The sequence below is a fragment of the Tenrec ecaudatus genome, chromosome 16 (assembly GCF_050624435.1).
Source record: "Tenrec ecaudatus isolate mTenEca1 chromosome 16, mTenEca1.hap1, whole genome shotgun sequence".
NCBI lineage: Eukaryota > Metazoa > Chordata > Mammalia > Afrosoricida > Tenrecidae > Tenrec > Tenrec ecaudatus.
In genome coordinates, this window is record NC_134545.1 from 52,775,848 (window position 1) to 52,799,863 (window position 24,016).

General features: G+C 38.2%; 1 protein-coding gene and 1 pseudogene across 6 annotated transcripts in view; one reads left to right on the forward strand and one right to left on the reverse strand.

Annotated features, from left to right (window-relative positions):
* CCAR1 (cell division cycle and apoptosis regulator 1) overlaps nt 1-15,951 on the reverse strand; it is a 43,248-nt gene extending 27,297 nt beyond the window's left edge. Inside the window, exons 1-6 of one of the 6 annotated variants that reach the window (XM_075534474.1) lie at nt 15,933-15,951; nt 14,570-14,691; nt 4,354-4,526; nt 3,844-3,888; nt 1,873-1,905; nt 540-733 (exon numbers count right to left, since the gene is read on the reverse strand). In XM_075534474.1, the coding sequence (XP_075390589.1) occupies nt 540-733; nt 1,873-1,905; nt 3,844-3,888; nt 4,354-4,526; nt 14,570-14,642 (518 nt within the window). In that variant the 5' untranslated portion in view covers nt 14,643-14,691; nt 15,933-15,951. The other 5 variants (XM_075534472.1, XM_075534471.1, XM_075534473.1 and 2 more) reach the window with 5 other exon arrangements.
* LOC142429175 (calmodulin-1 pseudogene) lies at nt 5,948-6,368 on the forward strand (annotated as a pseudogene).
* Nucleotides 15,952-24,016: the final 8,065 nt, after the last annotated feature.

Consider the following 24,016-nt stretch of genomic DNA (forward strand, 5'->3'; position numbering starts at 1 on the left):
TAAGTCTGGTTATTATTATTATGTTAATAAATATAGCTAGCTTCTTTCAGACATATAAAGAATTGACCTAAAATTGTTAGTCATTTTTGACTCATAGGAACACCAAGTAACAAGTGCCTACCAGAGATTTTGTGGCTCTAATCTTTACAGAAGCAGCCGATCCCATCTATCTACTACAGAGTAGCTGGGCGGGTTCGAATAACCAGCCTTTCAGTGAGGAGGTGAGTGTTTAAGGACTTGCACCACCAGGGATCCTCTGACCATACTTAGCTCATGCAATCATCAAAAGCTATCTCTGATCACATTCTCCAAGAAAAAGGGGAAAAAAAACAACAAACCAGTGATTTAAAAATCAAACCTCAAAACAAATATAAACAAAGTAATAAAACAAGCAATAAAGGTCACAGGTACAAATAAAACCTGAATAATTAAAAAGATAAATTTTTGTTAAGAGCACAATGCTATGCCATCATTGAGCTGATGCTCTATCTATATACTTAATGCTAAATACAAGAAAGCATCTGTGGAGGGAAGCTTACCTAAGCTGAAAGAATACATCCTCATCCACAAATCCAAACGTGTCATGTAGCTTTGTAACCACTCCAGTGAAAACACGTTGTTTCTGAGGTTGAGTTTGTTGTTGACTTGACCTTGGCGTTGGATATGAAACAGTTATCTGGGCTGCAGGCTGAGGAGTAGACAGGCTAAGGCTTGTAGGCAATGCAACAGCTGGCTACAAAACAATCACAGCAAGAATAACTGTGTAACTTAAAGAATAAAATCAATTATCATTAAACTATACACACATAAAAATAATCAGGAAAAAAAAAAGTGTATAAGTATGGAGAAAAAGATAAGCATCCTCACCCACACATACACTCAAAAATATAACCAACACCAAATTAAGAAACTAATTTGGATTTATACAAAAATTTTAACCAAGCACTCAATAGAAAGTAAATATCTAGAAAATAGTGATGACAACATATTTGCAAATATGCCCAATACAACTGAAGTATGGATTGTTAGAAGAGGTAAAAGAGCCCCCAATAAAATGTTATTTTAATAAAAAACATATATATATATTCGGATATACATAAAAAGGTTTAAGGGAAAACAACTTAAATGGCTTAAAACCAAGCTAAAATTTAAAATTAGAAAACATTCAAGTGTAAATTGAAAGTGAGAATCAAGTCTTAAATATTTTGTTATTTTGAGATTTATTTCATCATTATCTTCACTTTAATAAGTGCTTAGGTTAACCAGTGGGAAAAGGTCCCATGGTCCAGTGAGTTTTAAAACACGCCTTCATTTAAATTCACAATCCACAGTTTAATAAAGATCCAAGATGTGGTCCTTATTCACCCTCCAGCCCTAGAAGTAAACTATAAAGTGAACAACACTATGGGAATACACAGTCCTTAAGAAATAAATTCTCTTATCACTAAACAACAGACAGCATTTACCTAAGGACAAAGCTCAGAAAGCAGGAAGATGGAATCAAAGAGGAGGACTGGCAAGGGGAAACACAGGGAGAAAGCAGAGTAAATGATGCTCCCCTGTGGGGATAGCAATCAATTACATGAAACAAAGAATGTGTGACTTGAAAAGAAAACGGATCTACTCTGTAGATCACCTAATCCATGAAAAGTTAAACAAAAAGTAGATCACAGCTGGACCTACAATCAAAATCCACAGAAAACAAGCAAGAAACCCCACATATCTTCAATCGTTATTTAAAATATGAAACTACCAAGTTGTTAGGTGAAGTCAACAAATACTCATCTTTAAATCTTGAGAGAAAGTATGAATAAAACTGTGGTCTACTATTTATTCAGATAGCCAGAAGATAGAAAGTAACACCAAACTAACCTGGGTTAAAAGGGTCTGTTGGGGTTGCTGCAACTGAAAACAGAATAACAATAGGAAAAAATTGCTTACAAAAGGAAACTATTACTTTTAAATACTTTATCTCTAAGAAAAATTAAACTAACAGAAGTCAGCTGAACACATAAGGTTTCTTACTTGTATTATCTATGGACCTGATATATATATATAAATAAATCTTATGTAATAACTGACACTAAGAAGCATTCAATGCTTTATTTTGTTGCTATTTTTAGGAAAAATGCCAGTCAAAAGTCCACAGAACCCAAGAGGAACACTTGTACAAAAATGGTTCAGTATTAAGATTCTGCTACTACTCACAAAAAATACTAGTCATTTGACACATAGCATATACCTAAAATGAGAAGCATTTCTGATCAGATTTGATAGAGCTTAGGAAACTGAAAGATCAAAATTTTGATTTTCTGGCAGTAGCTAACAAAAAAATATAGGAAAGCCAGAAGAACTGGTGGGAAGACAGAAGGTAAAACACTCAGAAACAAATGACTTAAGCTAAGAAAAAGTGGGCTCTATGAGGTTCTGACAGAAACACTCAGTTTACTTATGGCCTTTTATCAGATGCTAAATATTGAATAATAATTCTGTTAAGTGAATACTAGTTAATAGTTAATTGCCATTTTAGGGGGCCTTGGTGACATAGTGGTACCCTCAAGGTCAGCAGTTTGAAACCCCCAGCCGCTCCAAGGGAAAGATGGGGCTTTCTCCTCTTGTAAAGATTTACAATCTCAGGAACTCCCAGGGGCAGCTCCACCTTGTCCTAGAGAATTGGCACTGACTTGATGGCAATGAATTTGGTTCTGGTCTGGTTGCCATTTTTAGATAATCCAATTGATTATATTTAATAATGCATTCCAAAATTAAATGTATTTCATACAAAAATAAGTCTAGATAATATTTTGAAAGCAAGACAGCCACTTCTGAAATCCATTTCATTAGGTTTTTTTAGAGGTTTATCAAAACTATTAGTATACTGCAATTTTCAAGAAAATGTTTCTCAAACCTCAAGCTTACATCAAGAATGAAATTGGGGTATGGGTTCTCGGGACAAGAGCTTCTGGATCAAAGTGTCTGCCTCATGCTTCTCCACAGTGTCTTTGGATCCAGCGTTTAGTCACTTTCTCTTCCATCTGACTTTTCCTGTTAGATTTTCCTGAAATTTCTCAATGGCTCAGGTAAGAAAGACTGCAAACTTGCTCCTAGGCCTAGAGAAGCCTAGAATGAGTAGTGCTTTCTCACTTAGGCTAGAGACAGCTCCATTTAAGGTAAATGTCATTTCCTGGACATGCTTCTCCTTGGGCCCAGTTTTCCTTATCTCGTCCTATAAATTTTAAACCTTAAGGAAAACTCTTGAGTAAATTATGAGCCCAGGGAATGGCGACCAAATGAACTTACTTTGAATTGTTCAAATGTAGAAATTAAGTAAAAATGTTTTAAAAAAATTGTTCAAATGCACTTCGTGATTAGGAGTGGGAACAGTAAATAAAGGTGTGTCCCATTTTTAAAAGCTCTATTTTAATATTCGATACATTGAGTTTCTACATATGATTTCGTTTAGGAAAAAAAAAGGTACCGCTTTGAAAAGGAAAAAAAAAAGGCTTCGAGTCCAATATTCTGATTGAAAACACAGAAACTTTTCTTTTCATATGATTTAGTTCAGCAAAGTAGAACTAAAGGTTTGAGACAGTGGTACAGGGCTAAAAGCTCTGTAGAATGATTTTTTTCCCCAGATTACTCTATGCCGTAAGCACAATGATCAACACCTCCCTTCTATCTCTGTGTCTTAGAATCATTCTCTTTTGAAACTTCATTTTCTGTACCTCCAAAGAATCGAAATCAAAGAAGGTGCCTAACAGGAATTAAAGTTTATCATCAAATTAATTTTAAAACAATTTTCTACTTTTAAATCACTTTATAAGTTGGAAAACATAAACTAACCTGCTGTTGCACACTATACAAGGCCTGTTGAGGTTGTGAGTATTGCTGGAAAAAACAGAAACCAACAGACTTTACAAAGAAAAGCAAGGCTTTTACTTTTAGTCATTCTCAAATAATGAGCCACTTACATTCCAATATAAAGCCAGAATTACAAAGGAAGAAATTAAGTTCTAGACTAGCTAACCTCTTCTAAAACAAACAAAATGAACGACAACCTAGTTATTACAGTTCTACTCCAGGGTCCACCAAGAACAGAATTATTTCTCAAGGTATAAAACTGCCCAATTTAAAAACTAAAGAATTTTGAATATGCAACTATACATTTTTCTGTATCTGCTAGGCTTGTGTATAATTTCCGTCAACAGGAAAACAAAACAAAATAAAAAAGAATAAAGACCCCAAACTCTGCCTTCATTAAAACCCACATTCATTAAACAATGATGGATGGTAGTGACCATAGCTACTCAAGCTAATTTTGTCTTTATGTCACATATGGTCCTGAAGATTCACCTGTTGCAACGCAGCTGCTGCAGCTGCAGCCTGTTGCTGCAATGCTGCTGTCTGAGTTAACTGGTAGTTCGCTGGAGTTTGTGTGGTAAGGCCTGCTGCTGCCAACGCCGTTTGCTGCGTATAAATGGTAGGAGATGCTCCAAGGAGCGATGGCTGCTGAACACCCAATGCAGCTAAAATGAGATTAAAAGGGGAAAGAAAGTTCAAGATTATTTGAGTCCCTTTTAGCAATTTTCTGTGGGTGCTTACTTATGTATCAAAGTCTATCCACTGGTTAATAAAAACAAAGAACAATGTTAGTAATGTTGATTTAAACTAATGGATTCATAGCCTATGCTAGATGCTTGTCATGGTAACTATAAGAACACAGTATTTTACAAAATTATATTTCAGAATAAATCCAACCAATCTTACCTAGACAAAGTACCTTCAACCCAAACCATACCTGTAGCTGCTGAATTGCTTCTGACTCACTAGCAACTCAAGAGTGCAGCCAGAACCGCTCCATAGTTTCCAAGGTTACAAACCATCTTTACAGTACGAAGAGAGTCCTGATGGCAACGCAGTCAAGTACCTGGCCCGAGTCCAGAGAGAGCTGAGACAGCCTGCCTCTGCAAAATCATACTGCAGTTCTCCTTTACCCCATAGGCTCACTTACAGCCAGAAGCAGCTGGAAGGCAACACCAACATAGTGTCTGGTCCTGGCACTAGGTTAGTAACTCACTAGTTAAAACACACAGAACAGTCGCCCATCAATTCTCACTAGATAAGACACAAGTAAGGCAGACTCAGGATACTAAGAAAAGATGGATTAACTGTTACTATCAGCATAATGTTTCAGAGGCCATTTGTTACTATACAGTATTAGCAGTGGTCAAACAGCTCAGACCAGTAACAATCTTCCTCTTCTATCAAATTATGGGTTGGAAACATGCAATTCTATCAAGGAATATGCCAGCTATTATGAGTGAGAAAAAGATCAGGAATCTTGGAATTTGAGCTGCTGATTCAAAGTAATGGGGATTTAAAAAGCTGATCAAGCCAGAATGTGGCAAGAAAGGGGAACTCACATTTGAAACAAGTATACTAAACCTGGCTGCAATCACCTGTGTTAAAGCACCAACTATCATTTGATCTTTAATCCCTGATTTAGTTCATTTTTCTCTATAGCTATAATACATCTTACAAATGTTCAAAATAAATGGATGAGAACATGCTCAATCTGCTAAATACATCGCCACATTTTAATATTTTAAGAATTATATACATATATTTAATTTTATTTTTAGTCAAAGTAACACCTGGTTGCAACGTTTACCAAAACATGAGAAAGACAGTAAAATCTCAAAATTTCACATTTTATGAAAATGTTTTCATGTTTAAGGTTCTAATAATTTAAGTTTATAAAAAAGCATGATGCCGAGTCCGAGTGGAGCTAGCGAGCCAAGTGGTTGTGTAAACACGTCCCCGAGACTGGTAGCGCTTGCAGCATGGCTGACCAACTGTAGAGCAAATTGCAGAATTCCAGGAAGCTTTTCCACTATTTGACAAGGATGGTGACGGAACTATAATCACAAAGGAATTGGGAACCGCCATGAGGTCTCTTGGGCAGAATCCCACAGAAGCAGAATTACAAGACATGATTAATGAAGCAGATGCTGATGGTAATGGCACAATTGACTTCCCGGAATTTCTGACAATGATGGCAAGAAAAATGAAGGACACAGACAGTGAAGAAGAAACTAGAGAAGCATTCCGTGCATCCGATAAGGATGGCAATGGCTACGTTAGTGCTGCTGAACTGCGTCACGTGATGACAAACCTTGGAGAGAAGTGAACAGACGAGGAGGTTGATGAAAGGATCAGGGAAGCAGATATTGATGGGGATGGTCAGGTAAACTATGAAGAGTTTGTACAAATGATGACAGCAAAGTGAAGACATTGTACAGAATGTGTTAAATTTCTCGTACAAAATTGTTTATTTGCCTTTTCTTTGTAACTTATCTGTAAAAGGTTTCCCCCAACTGTCAAAAGAATATGCATGTAGAGTAATTAGGACTTCATTCCTCCATGCTCTCTTCCCTTATCTTACTGTCATTGTCCTGAAACCTTATTTTAGAAAACTGATCAAGTAACATGTTGCATGTGGCTTACTCTGGATATATCTAAGCCCTTCTGCACATCTAAACTTAGATGGAGTTGGTCTAACGAGGGAACATCTGGTTAGGCCTTTTTCTCAGTAGTTTTCTTTAGGAACCATCAGCATGTGGTTGTTGTTGAAGTGTGGCGCTTTAACTCTGCATGCACTAAGGACAGTCAACAATATGTACTTAAAGTTGCACTATTGCAAAACGGGTGTATTATCCAGGTACTCGTACAGTATTTTTTATACTGCTGGTCCTGTACCAGAAACCTTTTCTTTTATGATTACTTACTTTTTAAACTTTGTTTAGCCACTTAAAGAAAATCTGCTTAAGGCACAATTTGCCTCAAATCCATTCCAAGTTGTAGATTTGTTTTACAATAAAAAAATTACAATAAAAAAGCATGCCTCTAAGTACCTAGAATACAATCTCTACATATTTTAATATGCTGCAGATGTATATTCAAATATAGTACAGCATACTCTGGGAAAAGTTATGAAAATGTCTTAGCTATAACCAAACACTTTAAGGTAATGAGTTGCTAGCGCAGGAACTCAGGATCATAGTCTCAGAGGGCATCAAGATTAATTGGCATAGCACCGCACACAAAGACAATATTCTACAGCCTTTGTTTTGGTGAGAAGCAACTTTGGTCCTAAAAGCTTATGAACTTCCACCTAAGGGGCAATTAACTATTGGTCTCCCTGTCTGGAGTAAAGAATAGTAAAGAAGACCTAAGATACAATTAAAAATGAATAAATAAATAATAACCAAGAAAAGAGAGGCAGAATTAACCTAATGAACGAAGCAAACCTTGGCCTCCACAACACTGAGATCAGAGGAACTAAATCAGGGTTACTATAATTATTTGGTCTCCACCCCCTTTGTAGGGAGGGAAGGGGGCGGGAATTACTCAGTGCCCCTATGACAATTATACATTTTTGTACTGGAGCCCATAATTTAAGATAACATATAGGTGTCTGCTTCTGCAGCCACCCTGGATCTTTCCTGCACTCTGCAGGGAATGGTACTGCCTACTTTAGAAAACAGTGAAGTACAGGTGCCTGGCTAGCACAACTAATCACCCTAAAAGAGATGACCATAGAAGTTCCTGGATAGAGTATGAAAATGTGGAACAAAAGACCCGTTATCATAAAAAAAACTGAGCTGTATAGACTGATAGAAGCTCAGGTCTATGGATCCTAGTCACCTGCCAAGCCTAGAATGGAACTCACTCCCTTGACTCAACTTTCAGCCAAACAATAGATGGGTCTCTGAGGGGAATAACATGAGGGAGGTGTGCATACCTGAGGAGCACTCATACTAGATCCTAAGGGCACTTTATCCAAGGAGAAAACTCACAAGGCAGCAAAGGAATAAGAAAGGACAAATAAAAATGGTAAATACAGACCTGATGCAAGGGGCTTAGGTGAAGAGCAAATGCCTTGAGAGTGATTGGGACAGGGAGTGTATGGGTGTGCTTTTTACAATTGATGTATGTATATGTATGGATTGTGGTAAGAGTTGTTGGAGTCCCTAATAAAATGTAAAAGAAGAAGAAAAAAAAAAAAAGAAAATGATTAGGGCAAAATATGTACAGATGTGCTTTATACAATTGATGTATGTCTATGTATGGATTGTGATAAGTGTTGTATGAGCCCCTAATAAAATGTTTAAAAAAAAAAATGGTAAATACAGGGAAGAAGTAGGAATGGTATGATTATGTTATGGAGACTGCAGTTACGTAGAGGAACCAAACTGTGTATGAAAGAAAGAGCGGAAGTCTAATTTGCTGTGTGAACTTTCACCCAGATCACAATAGTTCAAAAAGAAAGAAGGTGCCTACAGCCTCTGGGTGGCACAAATGGTTAAGCCCTCCACTCCGAGCTGAAACAAAAGTTGCTTGTTCTAAGTCCCCCAGAGAGTCTTGGAAGAAAGAGGCAGACTGGCAATCTGCTCCTTAAAGGTCAGAGCCCTAAAAGTTCTTCAGAGCAGATCTACTCTGCACAGCTGTTTGACTCTGCAACCAGGGACTAACAAGTACAAAAACAGATTTATTTTGAAACTGGAAGAAATCTAAGTTTGGAAATTTAAAAAGTAGTACTATGGACCAAAAAAAGCATTTAAAAATACTATGAGCCAATGAACTTGATCTAAAGACTGAATTAGCGATTTGTCAAATCTGTTTCTCCTCTGATCTCTACACATAAGAAAACTTCAAACCTAAATCTCAAACTTAATCACTCTGATACTTAGAATGACTACTGCTGAAGTATTACAAACAAAGAAGACCTTAAATCCTGTCTTAAGGAGTTTAACTATGGAGATTAAAACCTAAGGAAGTATTTTTCAGTTGAATAAGAAAATGGGATAACAGAATATAACGAAGCTCAAGTCTAGGGTTGTAATCCTGACTCTACCATGACCTGAAACAAATTTATTCAAATTTCTGGGCCTCATCTTTTTGAAAAAAGGAGTTAAAACAAAACACAATCACGGCCATCAAGTTGCTGCTGACTCACAGCAAGCCTAGAGGTTCAGGGTTGAACTGCCCCCGAGTTCCTGAGAGTGCAAGTCTTCACAGGAGTAGAAAGCTCCATCTTCATTCTGCATATGACCTGATGGTTTCAACTTCCTGATCTTGCAGTTAGCAGCCCAATTCATACCCACTGCACCAAAACTGTGAACATTTTTATAATTTGAATAAGAACTATGCTTTCAGAAGATCACACTTGACAAATGCATTAGAGGTCAGGAAGAAATAAGCAGTAACATAACTAATAAGTACATCGGGGAAAGCATTTAGAAAATAAAGGACAATAAAGGGATCACACACAGCCATGTGACAGGGCAAAGAACTTCCTGACTGCAGTGCAGATGTGCACTGGCAGACACAATAGAATAGGATGAGAGATTTTTCGGCATACATAAACAGGCCTGGAACGTCTATTAGAAAGTTAGGCACAGGAGCTGGTAAGAGAAAGCTGCTGCTAACGCAGTTATCCAAATGGCAGGAGCATAAGGCCTAAATGTAAATAGATATTTTCAATGCAGAAGTGGTCCAAGTTCAAATCAGAACAATATGGGGATTAAAACAAAAGACAAAGATGACACTGAGAAATTACAATTACTTGACTAAGTTCCATACTAAAATTAATAAAAGCAATTCAAAAACATCTTTAACGTATTAACTGAGTTGAACAATAATTACTAGTGTTGGTGCTTTGGCTTATTATTTCCAACAGATTTTAAATGTGTCGCCTGTATGAACGTAATAAAATTTTGAAATCAGTGTTAGTTAGCCTTAGAATACCATTAACAAGCTAAGTTGTTTTACAGGATTTATGTGCATGCAAAGGAAATGAGTGAATGAAATATGGTAACTTTTCGTAGACACTAAGAAATAGGCATAAAAATAAAGGCATTTTTGTGTTGACTTATTTAGTTAACCTTTTTCTGTTATGTGACCATTTGATCTGATAACAGCTTCTAATACAAATTTAACTGGTATACTTATTAGTTGCATTAAAAAATTTCAGAGTATAATTGGCACATAAACAATTACCCCGGTAAAAGTATTTAATGTCCCTGAAATTTTTCTCAAATTGCATTTGAAGCTGCCAAAGAAAAACTTAAGAAGATATATGCAGATTTAAAAGATCTCTACAAAATAATAATAATATATGAATGATGAAGGGTTTACGGGGTGGGGGGAGTGGGGAGGAAGGGGGAAAATATGCAGCAGATATTAAGGGCTCAAGTAGAAGGCAAATGTTTTGAGAATGATGATGGCAAAAAATGTACATATGTTCTTGACACGATTTATGTATGGATTGTGATAAGAATTGTACGAGCCCCCAATAAAATGATTTAAAAAAAATAAAAGATCTATCAGTATTAGGTATAAGTAAAATATTTTACCAAGGAATTAAAAAAATAAAAGAAAAAACCCTGAACTTAGACAAAAATCCTTGTCTCTTAAGAATGAACTCTAGAGACAAAAATTAGTTGCAAAAGCTCTATAAGGAAGGTACAGCAATACCTAACTTTCCAGAAGCGGTTAAATAAAAAGTAGCACCCCCAAGTTAAGTATTTTAATCAATACCATGTCCATTTGAAGGAAACCCTGATGGTATAGTGGATAAGCCTTAGGCTGAGATCCTCATGGTCAGTAGTTCAAGCCACCAGCAAGCTCCAAGGGAGAAAGAATGGGCTTTCCTGATCAACATTCACCTTGATGAACTGACCACTGAAGAAAAAGGTGCTACGATAAACCCAACTTGAACAGTTAGAACCTTGTTAATTGATCCCCCCTCTGATACATGTTGGGCCTGATCTGGTTTTCAGCCTTTTCTATGTGTTGTTTTGATTTCATATTGAGATTTATCTCAGATGTATTTTGTCATTGGGGTAACCCTCTTGAATTTTTCTGTTTTTCTGTATATGAAACCCAGGATTGATGAACCCATACAAAAAGTAGAATGGGGGATCCAGGGGTGTACAGTGGGGGAGAGAGGGGTAAAGGGGAACTGATATCAAGGAGTTCATGAAGGAGGAGATTGTTTGAAACTGCGACAGCAATTGAACAATATGCTTGACGTGATTGAACTATGGAATGCTATGATATCTGTCTTAGCTCCCAATAAAATGGTTTTGAAAAAAGGAAAAAAAAAAAGGTGCTACAAGCTAAGTGTGGTGAAGGAAGCAGATGTTTCCTGGCTATCAATCGGAACAGGACCTGGGTTTTAAAGGCTTGTATTCAAACAAGCAGCCATCTAAGTGAACCTTCAACAAAGTCTACAAGGAAGAAGCACACCAGCTGGTGTGATCCAAGTATAATGAACACAAAACCCAAGTATGTTGAAGGCTAATGTTATCAGAGCTTATTGTGAATACCCTATTTGTAGAAAACTATGGAGGACAGGGAGAACCCAAGTCTATCTGCAGAGTACTTGGATTAAGTTTCTGACAGATACTCTCTAACAGCTAAGGGTCTCAAATAACTGTAATATCAAGAGATTATTGTAAACTTGATTGTGATGGATAGAACCATGGTATAATATGGTAATTGGTCAGGTGACCTCCCTTTTACTTCAACCTGAATTTGCTTAGACTTAAGTACTTCTTGCCTTGTTCCACAACAGTAATTACTTCCCTGGCTTTTTAAATATTGATGATGGTCTTCTCTTTCTTATTCTTTATTTTTAACTCTATCTGTATACTATTATTTTCTTCTCGATGTTTTGTTTTTTGTTTCTCATTTTGTGAAGCACAGAAATAGGTGAATGAAGACAATAACTGATGCAATGGTTTATCTGGGATGTGGTGGGAGGTGGGAGGCTGAGGAGATTTGGGAAGGAAATAATGAATGTGGGGAGCACCAGAATTGATGGCAATGATGTATATACAACTCACTTTAAAAGCAATTTAACCATGCAAGTATATATGTGAATACTGTATCAAGAAAACTACTAAAAAAACCCAAAAACCCAAATTTGACCAACAGCATGACACATAGTAGTTGTTGCTTAGGGGACATTGAGTTATATTAATGGTGGTGGATTAATTTGGAAAAGGATATCAGTAATGGTTGTACAACACAAGGAATATAATCAATTACACTGAACTATACATGTAGAAGTTGTGGAACTGGGGAATATTTTGTCATATTTATTTTTGCCACAATTTGCAAAAAATAATTACAAAAATAACTGAGTACAAGGAAGAAAATGTTGTAGGAAAAAATTATAAAGAAAAAAGAAAATGTTCTGGAATTGAAGGTGGTGATACTTGTATTACATAGAGTGCTAATAAAATTGTTTAAAAAAAAAAAGACTGGGCTTTCTACTGCCTTCTACAGTCTCAGAAACCCACAGGGGTCACTCTGAGTCAGCACTGTCTTGATGGAGCAAATTCAGTTGTAAGTTTTTATGTCCATTTGGAGTTGTGTTTCATTTAGATTTTTATAAGAAAACTAAGGCTCAAACACTGCCGAGTGGATTCAGACAAATAATGACCCTATAGGACAGGGTAGGCCTGCACCTGTGGGTTTCTAAGACCTAACTGTTTATGCAAGTAGAAAAAGTCTCGTCTTTCACCCCACAGAGCTGCTGGTGCATCTGAACTGCTGACCTTGCGGTTAGCAGCCCAAGGTGCAATCCAGGGCTCCTAAGCCTAGGTATTCATAAAACACTACCTTAATGTCACAATGTGCCAGCAAATTCAGACTGAAATGATTTTACTTATCAAAAAAGCCCATAAATAACATCATTCAGTACAAACACAAGCTGTTTACACAAATCCCAGATTTACATTTACAATCTCTATTGTCCAATTTGAAGATCCAAATATGAAAAGGGAAGATCTATATTCACTACTGTGTCTTTTACCAGTTCTATAAACATTTGATATCTTCTCCTCAGATTTAGAAATAAGTATCTGTCCAAATATAATATGTGCTAAGAGCTATGCACAACAGAATTCTAATAGCAGCACTTTTATTAAAATACAGATGTATCTAAAATTTTGTCGGGAAAAATCAGCTAAAAACTTGCTAAATTGTAAGATAAGATATAATAATTATTTATAAACTATCAAGGGACCAGGGGTGGGAGGGGGATGAGGGAAAAAAAGGGAAACCGAGCTGATTCCAGGAACCCAAGTGGAAGGTGAATTATGAGAGTGATGAGTGCAACGAATGTATAAGGGTGCTTTGCTCAATTGATGTATGTACAGATTGTGATAAGAGTCTTATGAGCCCCAATAAAAAGATTAAAAAAAGAAACTTGCTAAGTTTATGAAAGTGCCTTTATATATAGCATTTGCTCCTGCATATACAGAACTTGCTTTTCCGGTTTCATCAAAACTAAGTGCATCAGTTTCCCCACTATAGACCATTGTTACTAAGGAGCAAGCAAGTTGTTTCAATGCATAGTGACTATGTACAAAAAAACGAAACACTGCCAGGTCCTGTGCCATCCTCACAATCGCCGTCATGTTTGAGACTCACAGTCGTAGCATTATTTAACATGGAAGAAAAAATCTGGATCTGAATGGAACACAGTCCGTATATTTTTCACATTATTTTCAGTGTCAGCAGAAGTTAATGTTTGACCATTTAATCCTCCAAACCAAGAACAATTAAAGTGAAATCCCTAAAGTATCCATCTCTTCAAAAAGAAAGGTTGCCTACATAATCAGATATCATACCCACCAAATTTTGGAACAGCTAAATTGGAGGATCAGTCTCTCTGCAACTGACCTCAAATTACATAACACCTTTTAAGTAAATGCAGCAAAGAACTAATACCAGATATACCATAAATAAAATATATCCTAATAGGATTAGCTTAACTTTTCCTGGCTAATGAAATAAACTCAGTTTCATTTAGTAGGATCCTTGAGAAACTAGTGCAACTTATTGGGGTGGTATGTTTAGGAATTTGAACACATTTAAACAAGAACTTATTGCAGAGTTCATTTTTAAAGATTCAATCAACATAAAAAATGGGTACAGAATTCTTCCCAGGAGCTAATGAAAAAAAAACACCAATTTTTCTTGCCAAAGAAAAGTTTTAAAACAAACAGCTCTACCCCAAAGACCATTCTTACTTAGTTTTGAAATTTTAAATATTCATTTGATTTTATATTGATTTTAATAATTAACTTCCTCAGTTCCTTTTCCTATTTTATATTGACAGTCGAAAACCACAGCCATAATTTTAGTCAAGTGTCCATTTCAAATATATTTCGTTTTAAACATAATTTACAAAATCTGACGTCTCCGCATGCATAATAGGGGATACCTTCCTTAATGAGCAAGTGGATGTTAATGTCTAACACAAATAAATTAATCAATCTGAACTACTTAAACACTTTAAAAGATAGCCAAACTGTTATATAAAACACATTTCTTTCAGTTAGTTTAGCCACCTTTTTTCCTTTTTCTTTTACAGGTAAACAGAAGATAACTATGTACATTTCACAATATTATGCATAGCCCAGTGAACACAGCACATTATTCTTTCCCCTTTCCCCCCTCCATTTACATGCAATGTGTTCGGAAGCCTGACCTGGCTGGGAAACCGCAGTGGCTGTAAACTGAGTAGCCCATGGCGGATTCTTCTGTCCTCCAAACTGAGCCATGATCCAAGGGGCAAACAACCTTCGCTGGGTTTTCTTCTATAACAAGGATCTAATAAGAAAGAATCCACATCTTAAAATTCGGCCAACCCACAAACATCACAAAAGACTGTCGGGCATTTTCGTAGATCTTTATGTAAATAAACTGTAAAGTACAAAAAGGGCAAGGAACCATGTGAATGGCAGCAGAAACATTTTGTATCAAAGGTACCTACTTCTAAAGGGTGACATAAATTATGAGTTGACTTAAAAGAAAAGCACTTCAGTCAGCAACTACAAACTTCAGAGGGGTCTAGCGGGACCAATTCTTGGAAGTTCACAACTTTGGGTTAAAGAGAGTCTACCCTCCGAGTTTGTTTTGGTAGTAGGCTGGTCACTCGGACTAGAGCCGTAGTCATATCACTAACGGAAATCAGGGCCACGAGATTCCGAATAAAAGCATTGACAATGACCATTTTGCAAACGAACATCATACTATCTCAAGAAAGGGCGGCACGAGGGATCTGGAGGGGCTCCTTTTCGCTATCCTCCTCCTAGGCAGTCAAAGTGGAGCAGATAACAGTAGTCCTTTGGAAAAGAACTGTGAAGACTTCTTGCCCTCACTCCCCCCCCCCCAAAAAAAAAAAAAAAACTCAGAAGAGACGACGGTCTGCGCTCACGCCCCCAACCCTCCAGGGCTCCGGGGGCCCGAGGGAGGCCTCCGGCTTCCTCCACTCCGCGCTCCTCGCGGGCCGAAGACCACGGACGGTGGAATCCCCCGTGCCACACGCTGACGAAACCGTCAAAAGCGGGGTCACCAACAGCCCGGGGCCTTCCACTCCCCGGGGAAGAAAGCTCCCTTCCTCCACAACCCGCACCCGGCGAGGAGCCCGGGCGGATCGGCACGAAGGCCGAACGGCGGAAGGCGCCGCGGCCCGGAGGCGGCTCCCCGGGCCGCGGGCCAGGCTCAGGGGCCGGGCGAGCCCCCCGGCCGCGCGCGGAGGGCCGGGCTGGGGGAGGGGCCGGCCGCGCGGGCCTGCTCCCACCCGCACAAAAGGGCCCGTGTCCACCCGGCCCCGTTCCCTCGAGAGCCCCACCGTCGCCGGCCTGCAGTCGCGGCCCTTCCGTAAACGTCGGCCCCGGACCTTCCGCCGAACCAGCGGAATGGCGAGAACCCCGGCTCGGCCGCAATCCGCTTCCACCGCCGGGCCCAGACCTTCACCTGAGCCGGATTCCGGTTCGCACTGAAGCCATTTCAAACCCGCCAGGCTTCCGCGCATGCGCCAACTTCCCGCTTTCCTCCCCGCCACTCACCTCCTTCCCAGCTCGGGACCAGCGCCGTCTTACGCGCTTACGTCTTACGCCTTACGTCGTACGTCCCGGCTCGCTTTCTTTACGCTCGCCCCTGTCCTTACGCCGACACGAAGCAAACGCATCCGCGAAGGATGTCTAGGTTTCGGAGAACGACGTGGGGCCTGCGGCTGCGCGCATGCTCCGAGGAAAAAGCTTGGCTGAGGGAAAGGCAATTGGATGTCAGGTGATCGGACGAGCGTAAGCGCCATTTTCTTTTTTTTCCAAATGAGTCAAGTCTTTGCAAAAATGGGTGTATCCTGTGACATTGTTCTTTTTTAAATTTGAAAATACTTTAGACATATAAAAACTCGTTTAAGTGATTTTTAAAGTGCAAATACTATGGTGTTTTTAAAAGTATATACACAAGGTTGTCCTTATTGTTTAATTGCAGTGTTTTCAGCATTACCATATCTGAAAAAAAGAAAAATAAATACAAAAAAAACAACAAAACCGTATCTGTTAGTCTTAGTATCTTCGTTCCCTTAGGCTCTCCAAAGTTTGGATCTCTCTTGATCTCTATGGATTTGCCTACCCTGATTTCATGTATGTCACACAATATGTTGTGATTGCCTCCCCCCCCCCCCCCCCCCCCGCCCCACCTCCACGCCTCTCTTTTTTCACACAGAGTTGCCATGAGTAGAAATCAACTTCTATGGACAAAAGGCATTCTTTCACTTGGGATAGTATATTCATGTGTTGCTTAATGTCTATGACTCATGAAATAGGATATTATGTGATTCGGAAGTTATCAGAATTATATTAAAGTAGCACCCATTTGTTATCAATTAGTGTAGTACCTCAAATATTTATATAGACCAGATTTTAAAGGGTTTGGAACCAGGGATGTTGTGATGGGTTATCTGTCAACTTGTCTGTTCCCTTTAAAAGCTCTGAGTGCGCTGTGAGTCAGTCTTCATAGACTACGATGAAGCTCTCATACACAGTCTGATGATTTCTTTTTTAGAAGTATGGTCTATTTGATATCTCTAAAACAGACACTGTGAAGAACACTTGCTTTTACTGGTCCTGCTGCCCTGAACCCTGCACCTGCCTTCTTGAGGTTTGGGCCTGCCAATTGGCCTGAAACCCGGGAGCTACTGGTGGCCTGCCATGCTGCCTGCCCAAACTAGATCCACTTACTCTGCTAGCACTGGCCTGTGGCCACATCTTCCCTCTTTCTACTTTGACTTCCTGCCTCCTGGGTTTCAAGGTTTATCAATGGTGTAGCATGTACCAGTACTTTATCCAATTGTAGGATCAAATAATATTGAATTATGTGGTTATAGAACTTTTATTTATCTGCTTACCAATTGATGAAGATTTAAGTTGTTTCCATTTTCTTAACTCTTGTGAATAATGCTGCTATGAGCATCTATGTACAAAGTTTCATTTGTGCTCTTGTTTTCAATTCTCATGGATAGATAGATACCTAAGAGTCAAATTAGGCATTTTAGGGTAATATTTAACCTTTTTAATAATCAAACTATTTTTGACACTTATTGCTCAGTTTTACATTCCCACCAGCTATGCACAGCAAAATTATTTTAATTAATTTATATTTTTGTCAACACCTGTTACTTTCCATTTTTTATGTTATAGGCAGGATCCTGGATTATGAATGAATTCCATTACTAACTCTATAAATTAGAATGCGTAGGCATAATTCCTAACACCAGTCAGTTAAATGGCTGTATTAGTGTACAGTGTACCTTTGAATGTATGAAGAACCGCCCCCCCCCCACACACACACACTTCCAGGTTCAGAATAACAATTGTGTGTATGTGTCACAAAGTAGGATTCTTATTATGAATCAATGTATGTACGTGGGATTTTTATTGTAATAATCTTTTCTTGAATAAAGAGGTAAAAATTAAAAATGCCAAGGATTTAATTTTTGCTTGAATCCACAATCAATGCTTATGGGAACAATAGCCAAGAAATCAAAGGACATAATACATGGGGCAAATTTGCTTCAGAGGACCTTTTCGAAATGTTGAAGAGCAAGTATATCACCTTAATGAGGTCTAAGGTGCACCTGACCCAACTCATGATATTTGCAGTCACCTCATATGAATCTGAAAGTTGCACAATGAATAAAAGACCAGAGAAGAATTGATGTATTTCGATTATGATGTTGGTGAAGAGGATTCAAAGTACCATGGACTGCCGAAGAACAAACAAATCTGTAAGATGTATAGCCAGAATGCTCTTAGAAGCAAGGATGGTGAGATTTAATCTCATATACTTGAACATGTATCAAGAGACCAGTCCCTGGAAAAGAATATCATGCTTGGTAACATACAAGGGCAGGGGAAACGAGGAAAATCCTTGATAAGATGGATTGACACAGTGGCTACCACCATTTGGTTTTAAACTACCCAAGGTATAGGGTTTAAAAGGCTTCCCTCACTCACTGTACTTTCCTGCCATTTTAAGTCTTGATTCTTGTATTTTATTCTAATGTGAAATATAAGGAAATGCATTTAAGTGCTGCCTTTGAGTTTTAGGGTACAATGGCAACCATCTGTCTAGTTTTCTGTTTTCCAGCTTAAAGATCAGGCCAGGCTGGTGACATCAAAGAGCACTGACAGTTGGGGTGATGGTATAAGCTGCTTGAATTGATGAGTAACTTTTTTTCTACTAAGTAATTAGGGGGGAGATGGAAAATTATCTGTAGGCCAAAAGTAGAAAATTCAAGTTATAAAGGTACAGATATTTATCTTATGAAATATAGTCATATTACTATCAACCTTGCCAGGAGAAGAATTTTAAAATAGTTATATTATAAAAATACAGGAATACTCTGCTTCTTCCACATAACCCATGTGAAACTGAACGTTTACAAGTCCCCTTTTCTTCCAAAACAGGTCTAAGAAGATGCAATCACAGACCCATCACTGTGGTATTACCAACTAAATATACCTTGCTTACAGTTGTTGTAGTACATTTTTCATCACTTAACCTCAGAGTATCTTTGAAAGATTTTAAAATTAAATATCTTTTTAAATATAGACTTATACTTACTTGTATGATACTGAATGTAAATTATGATTAATTAATACTAAATAATGATTCATATACATAATGCAGAAATACTTAGATTTTTTTTCTTTCATAAGGTCTAGTCAAGAAAGCATCTTGCAATATTTGTTTTTCTGGATTTTAAAGCAATGTGTGATGTATATTGCTTTCTTTTTTTTTCAAATCTTTTTATTGGGAGTTCTTACAGCTCTTAACATAATCCATACATATATACATTGTGTCAAGCACATTTGTACACATCTTGCCATCATCATTTTCTTTTTGTTGTTGTTGTTTTGTTTTTTTGCCATCATCATTTTCTATACATTTTCTTTCTACTTGAGCCCTTAATATCAGCTCCTCATTTCACCCCTCCCCCACTCTCATGAACCCTAGATAACTTATATACCTATGTATCTTTCATGTCTTTTTCCTTTCTTTTTTTCATGTCTCACACCGACTGCTCTCTCCCTTCACCCACTTTTGTATTGTCCATTCCACTGGGAGAGGGGTGATACGTAGATCACTGTGATCGGTTCTCCCTTTCTCTATATTGCTTTCTTGTTCTTTCTACTAATCACTGACTTAAACAACATCAAATCACCCTCTACTATTTCAGTTACATAAAATTTTGCCCAGAACAGAAGCCAAATCATATCGTAATGATTGTAATTTTATTGTCTTTTGATATGTTGTATTGATTATTAAATGCAGTAGTATTACTAGTAGAAATAATAGAAATAAGTCACTTAAATACAATAGTAGTAGAAAAGAGCATCATATAGACCAGGGGTGTCAAACTCAATTAGAATGCAGGCCATTTGGTGTACCAGACAGGACTCACACAGGCCACATCACATTTACAAATTTTGTTAAATTTATATTGGATTCTGGCCTTCTTATGTAAAAATATTTTATAAATAATTATAAGTTCATGAACCTAATATATCATAGAAATAAAATACAGAAATAAACTAATATACATGTGATTATTTTATATATATTACGGGTAGCTTTTCAAATTAGTGTGGCGATGGAGAATTATTCAACCAAGAATACTAACATTACACATTTGGTTGACTCATCTAATCAATACCGACTCCTTGAGACTCTGTAAGGCGATGTAGAACTGCCCTGTGCGTTCCAAGACTGCATATCTTTACATGAGTAGAAAGGCTGGCGTTTTCCAACTGCCATTGTTGCAGATCACAGCCGATCATGTAACCACGATGCCACCAGAGCTACTCTTGTACACCAACAGGGCCTTCTACTCTGCCCTATAGGATTGCCCGGTTAGGTGAGTTTGGTTTTTGCTCTGTAGGACTACAGATATGTGGGGGGTGTTATTGTTAGATGTCCACTTAGCTCTGTTGTGTTTTTCCCATCTCATCTCATTCCTATTACATCCTATCTTAATTTAGCACAGAAGGCCCCCTTCAGACTATACGTTTTCTAGACTGCATAGCTTTCCTAAGAATTTCCCCTTCCTAATTCAACTTCTAGTTCTCTCAGTTTACTGGCAGTCAGAATTAGAGAAGATCAAGTAAGTTGTAAAGCAGTGGTTGGTTAGTTTTTGTGTGTATGTGTGATTTGTTTTTGTTATTACACTAATCACATTTTCTTTCCCATAATTTCTGGGCTACCTTACTTGTTCATATTTCCATATGAATTTTACTTTGATTTTAAAATGAATTATTGAGCATTAGATAGGAATTTACATTTCAGACCATCAACAGTTAAGCTACTCATCAGCCCTCTTCCTACATTCATTACTACCCTGTCCCCCCAAATTTCTCTTCTTCCTTTTAGGGAGCTCTATCTTTTTCAATCAAGTCAACACCTGTCAGCCTTTTCTAAATTTTTGCTATTGTGAACAGTGCTGCAATGAATATAGAAGTGCACATGTCTGTTCCTGTTATGGCTTCTACATTTTAGATATTGTAGCTTTATCTACATTTAGATAAAGTGGCATATCACTTCCACAAGGCTTTTACATATTTATAGATGTACCATCAATGTCTGAGAGTTCTAATCTCCCAGCATCTTCTCCAGCATCTTTTGTTTTGTTTTTTGTTTTATTAATTGGTCTTTCATTGTTGATATAAGGAAGTATCTATCGCATTATTGTTTTGATTTGAATCTCCTGGATGACTAATGATTGTGAGCATTTTTCATGCATTTGTTAGGCCTTTGAATGTAATTTTTTTGTGGTCTGGATGTTCATGGCCTTTGCCCACTTTTTAATTGGATTGTTTTTTTCTTACTGAGGTGGCTGCAGTATTCCATAGATTTTTAGAAATAGGTTCCTTGCCTTGTTTTCTTGCTAAAGACTTTTTTCTAGTCCATGAGTTCTCTTTTTACACTTTTAAGGCATGTGCCTATTTTTGCCATATGAATTTAAAAGTAAACTTTTTTTCATTCCCAAAATGTTCTCTTGGGAGTTGGCAGTGGTGTTTTGGGTCCGCTCTCAGTACATAGATTCACCCGGAGCACTATTATCTATGAACCATCCCATGCTATTTCCTTTTACTTAAAGCTGGTCCCACTGTGACGCATAATGGGCTATGACAGGAAAATAGATGCCGTAAGAATAATGGGACATCCTGCTTAGTTATGACCATCAGGTCACGTAGCCCCAAGAAAGTGGCAAGGAGCTGGGTGGCACAGAGTTTAAAACATTCAACTGCTAATCAAAATGCCAGCAGTTCAAAATAGGGCATTCCACTGCTCCATTCCCACTGCTCCTCAGTGCTGGAGATTTGCACGTCCACCTCAGATGTACTGAACCAGAATGCACATCACAAGATTGCTACATGCACCTGCCTCTCCAAAGCAGGTGACTTGCATTAAGAGCAAAGGCTTGGACACCCTAGGGGCAGTTCCACCCTGTCTTATAGGACCACAACTTGATAGGCCTGGGTTTAAGGAAAAAGCACTTAAACTAAAACCTGGAAATCAGAAAACCAGGCCAAAAAGAAAAACAAATTCAGATGTTAAGTTGGAAATATTACTTTACATCATGTGTACACTTAAAATTGCTCTCAAATATCCACACATGTACTTGTAATGTACATTTTTAAAGATATGATAGTTGTGCTTGAGAAGTTATTTTGTCACAAGTAACTTTATAATCAACTAAAATTTCCCTTCATTAACTATACATACATGGGAATTTGTTGTTATTATTTTTGGGAATTCTTAAGAAGAAAATCTAACTTATCCTTTTTAAATGTAATGAAATTTTTACAAATAATAAATTGAAAAATTAATAAAGACGGCAGATTCATTTGCCTGTAAGAAAAAATACCAATTTTTATAGTTTTATATAATGAACGCTTTTAAATTTTTTCCACTCACCCTTGGAAAGCTTGCAGGTTCCGAATTGCTCCTCAGGTGAGAAAATGGATGAGCTGGTGTAAATAATTTCGTGAGTGGAAGAGACTGGTGATGCTACATTGGGACGTGGGGTTTAAAGGGAGGTTTTAGTTTGCTTTGATTCTTTAACTGTACCAGAAATGAGCATCTGTTTAATGCTGATAAGGGGAGGGAGAGACTGGAGTTGCAGCACAGAGCTCAAGTACACAAGGAAGAATCAGCCTTTGGTAGGAGGGAGGCATTGATAGGGGAAGTTTGTTGTAATCCACAACACCAAGTGTTTGTAGCAACTCTTTAAAACAGAATGCAACTGCCCCTTTGGGTCTCCGAGACTTTAAATTTTCTTTTGCGGGTACAAGAGACCCAAAACCTGAAATATAATTTAAGGAGAAATTTTTTTAAGACTTAAACAAGACAAAGACACATCATCAGGAAAAAGGAAACCATTAGCAAGAGGTCATAGTGGCATCCAAGGGTTGGCTGAGATTCAGAGATTTAAAAAGGCCGTGGGAGAGGGCAAGGGACACTACCACAAAATACAGGATTGGGGGCAGATCAATACTTCACATTTACAGATGGGATAATAGGAGTGGGAATGAGACTGTGACTGAGACATGTGCATTATGTGAAATAAGAGCTTACAAGATTGGTACAGGACCTTCAGACCTAGGTAGTGAGGGCATAACTCATGGCTATAAGCCCCCAGTATGGCAGTTTCCATCAAAAGCACACCCAAGCAAACCTCTAAGTGCGACTGCCTTCTTCTGGACTGGCTAGTAATAATCCACTTTCCACTGCAGTCTGTCCAATGGCAATGCTGCTCAGGTCCCTGGTCAGAAGGAATTCGGTGGAAGCTTTATCCATTTGGGGACTCTGCAATGGATTTTAGGATCACTGTTATCTATAACCTTCCGCAAACAGTGCTCAGAATTTACGGTCCAATACAGTCTTTAAGGAAGCAGATAACCTCATCTTTCACTTGAAGAGTGGCTGGTGGATTTGAACCAATGATCGTTTGGTTAGGAGTCCAACACTTATCTCATGGTGCCACCAGAGCAGAGGAGGAATTTTTGCCTGTGGTTTCTACTACTTTGAGAAAATAGAGTAAACATTGGAGCTGTATGCAGATCTATACGGACTGGAATGGATGCAGTGGTTCTCAACCTGTGGGTCATGACCCCTTTGGGGGTCAAACAACACTTTCACAATTCATAACAATAGCAAAATTACAGTTATGGAAGTAGCAACGAAAGCAATTTTATGGTTGAGGGGGGTCACCACAACTTGAGGAACTGTATTAAGGGTCATGGTATTAGGAAGTTTGAGAACCACTGCTCTAGAGTCTAGAGCCAGACAGCTTTAACTCTTCTCAGCTGTGTGCAAGATAATGAATTCATGTGTTCACTTTCAGATTGAAGGGTCCCACCAAAAGGCACTGCCCCTGAGGCAGTTCATACTCACAGGAACCTGATAAAGGCTCCAAGGCTTAAAACTTCCTGGGAGCAGGAAGCAAGCCTCACCTTGCTCTGGAGGAATGGCTGGTCGGTTTGGTTGCTGACCGCACAGCACAACAGGGCACCTTGCCTCCCCGACTGAAGGTTAGATGATTTATATGTGCCAGTCACTTAGGATGGGCCTTGCACATACT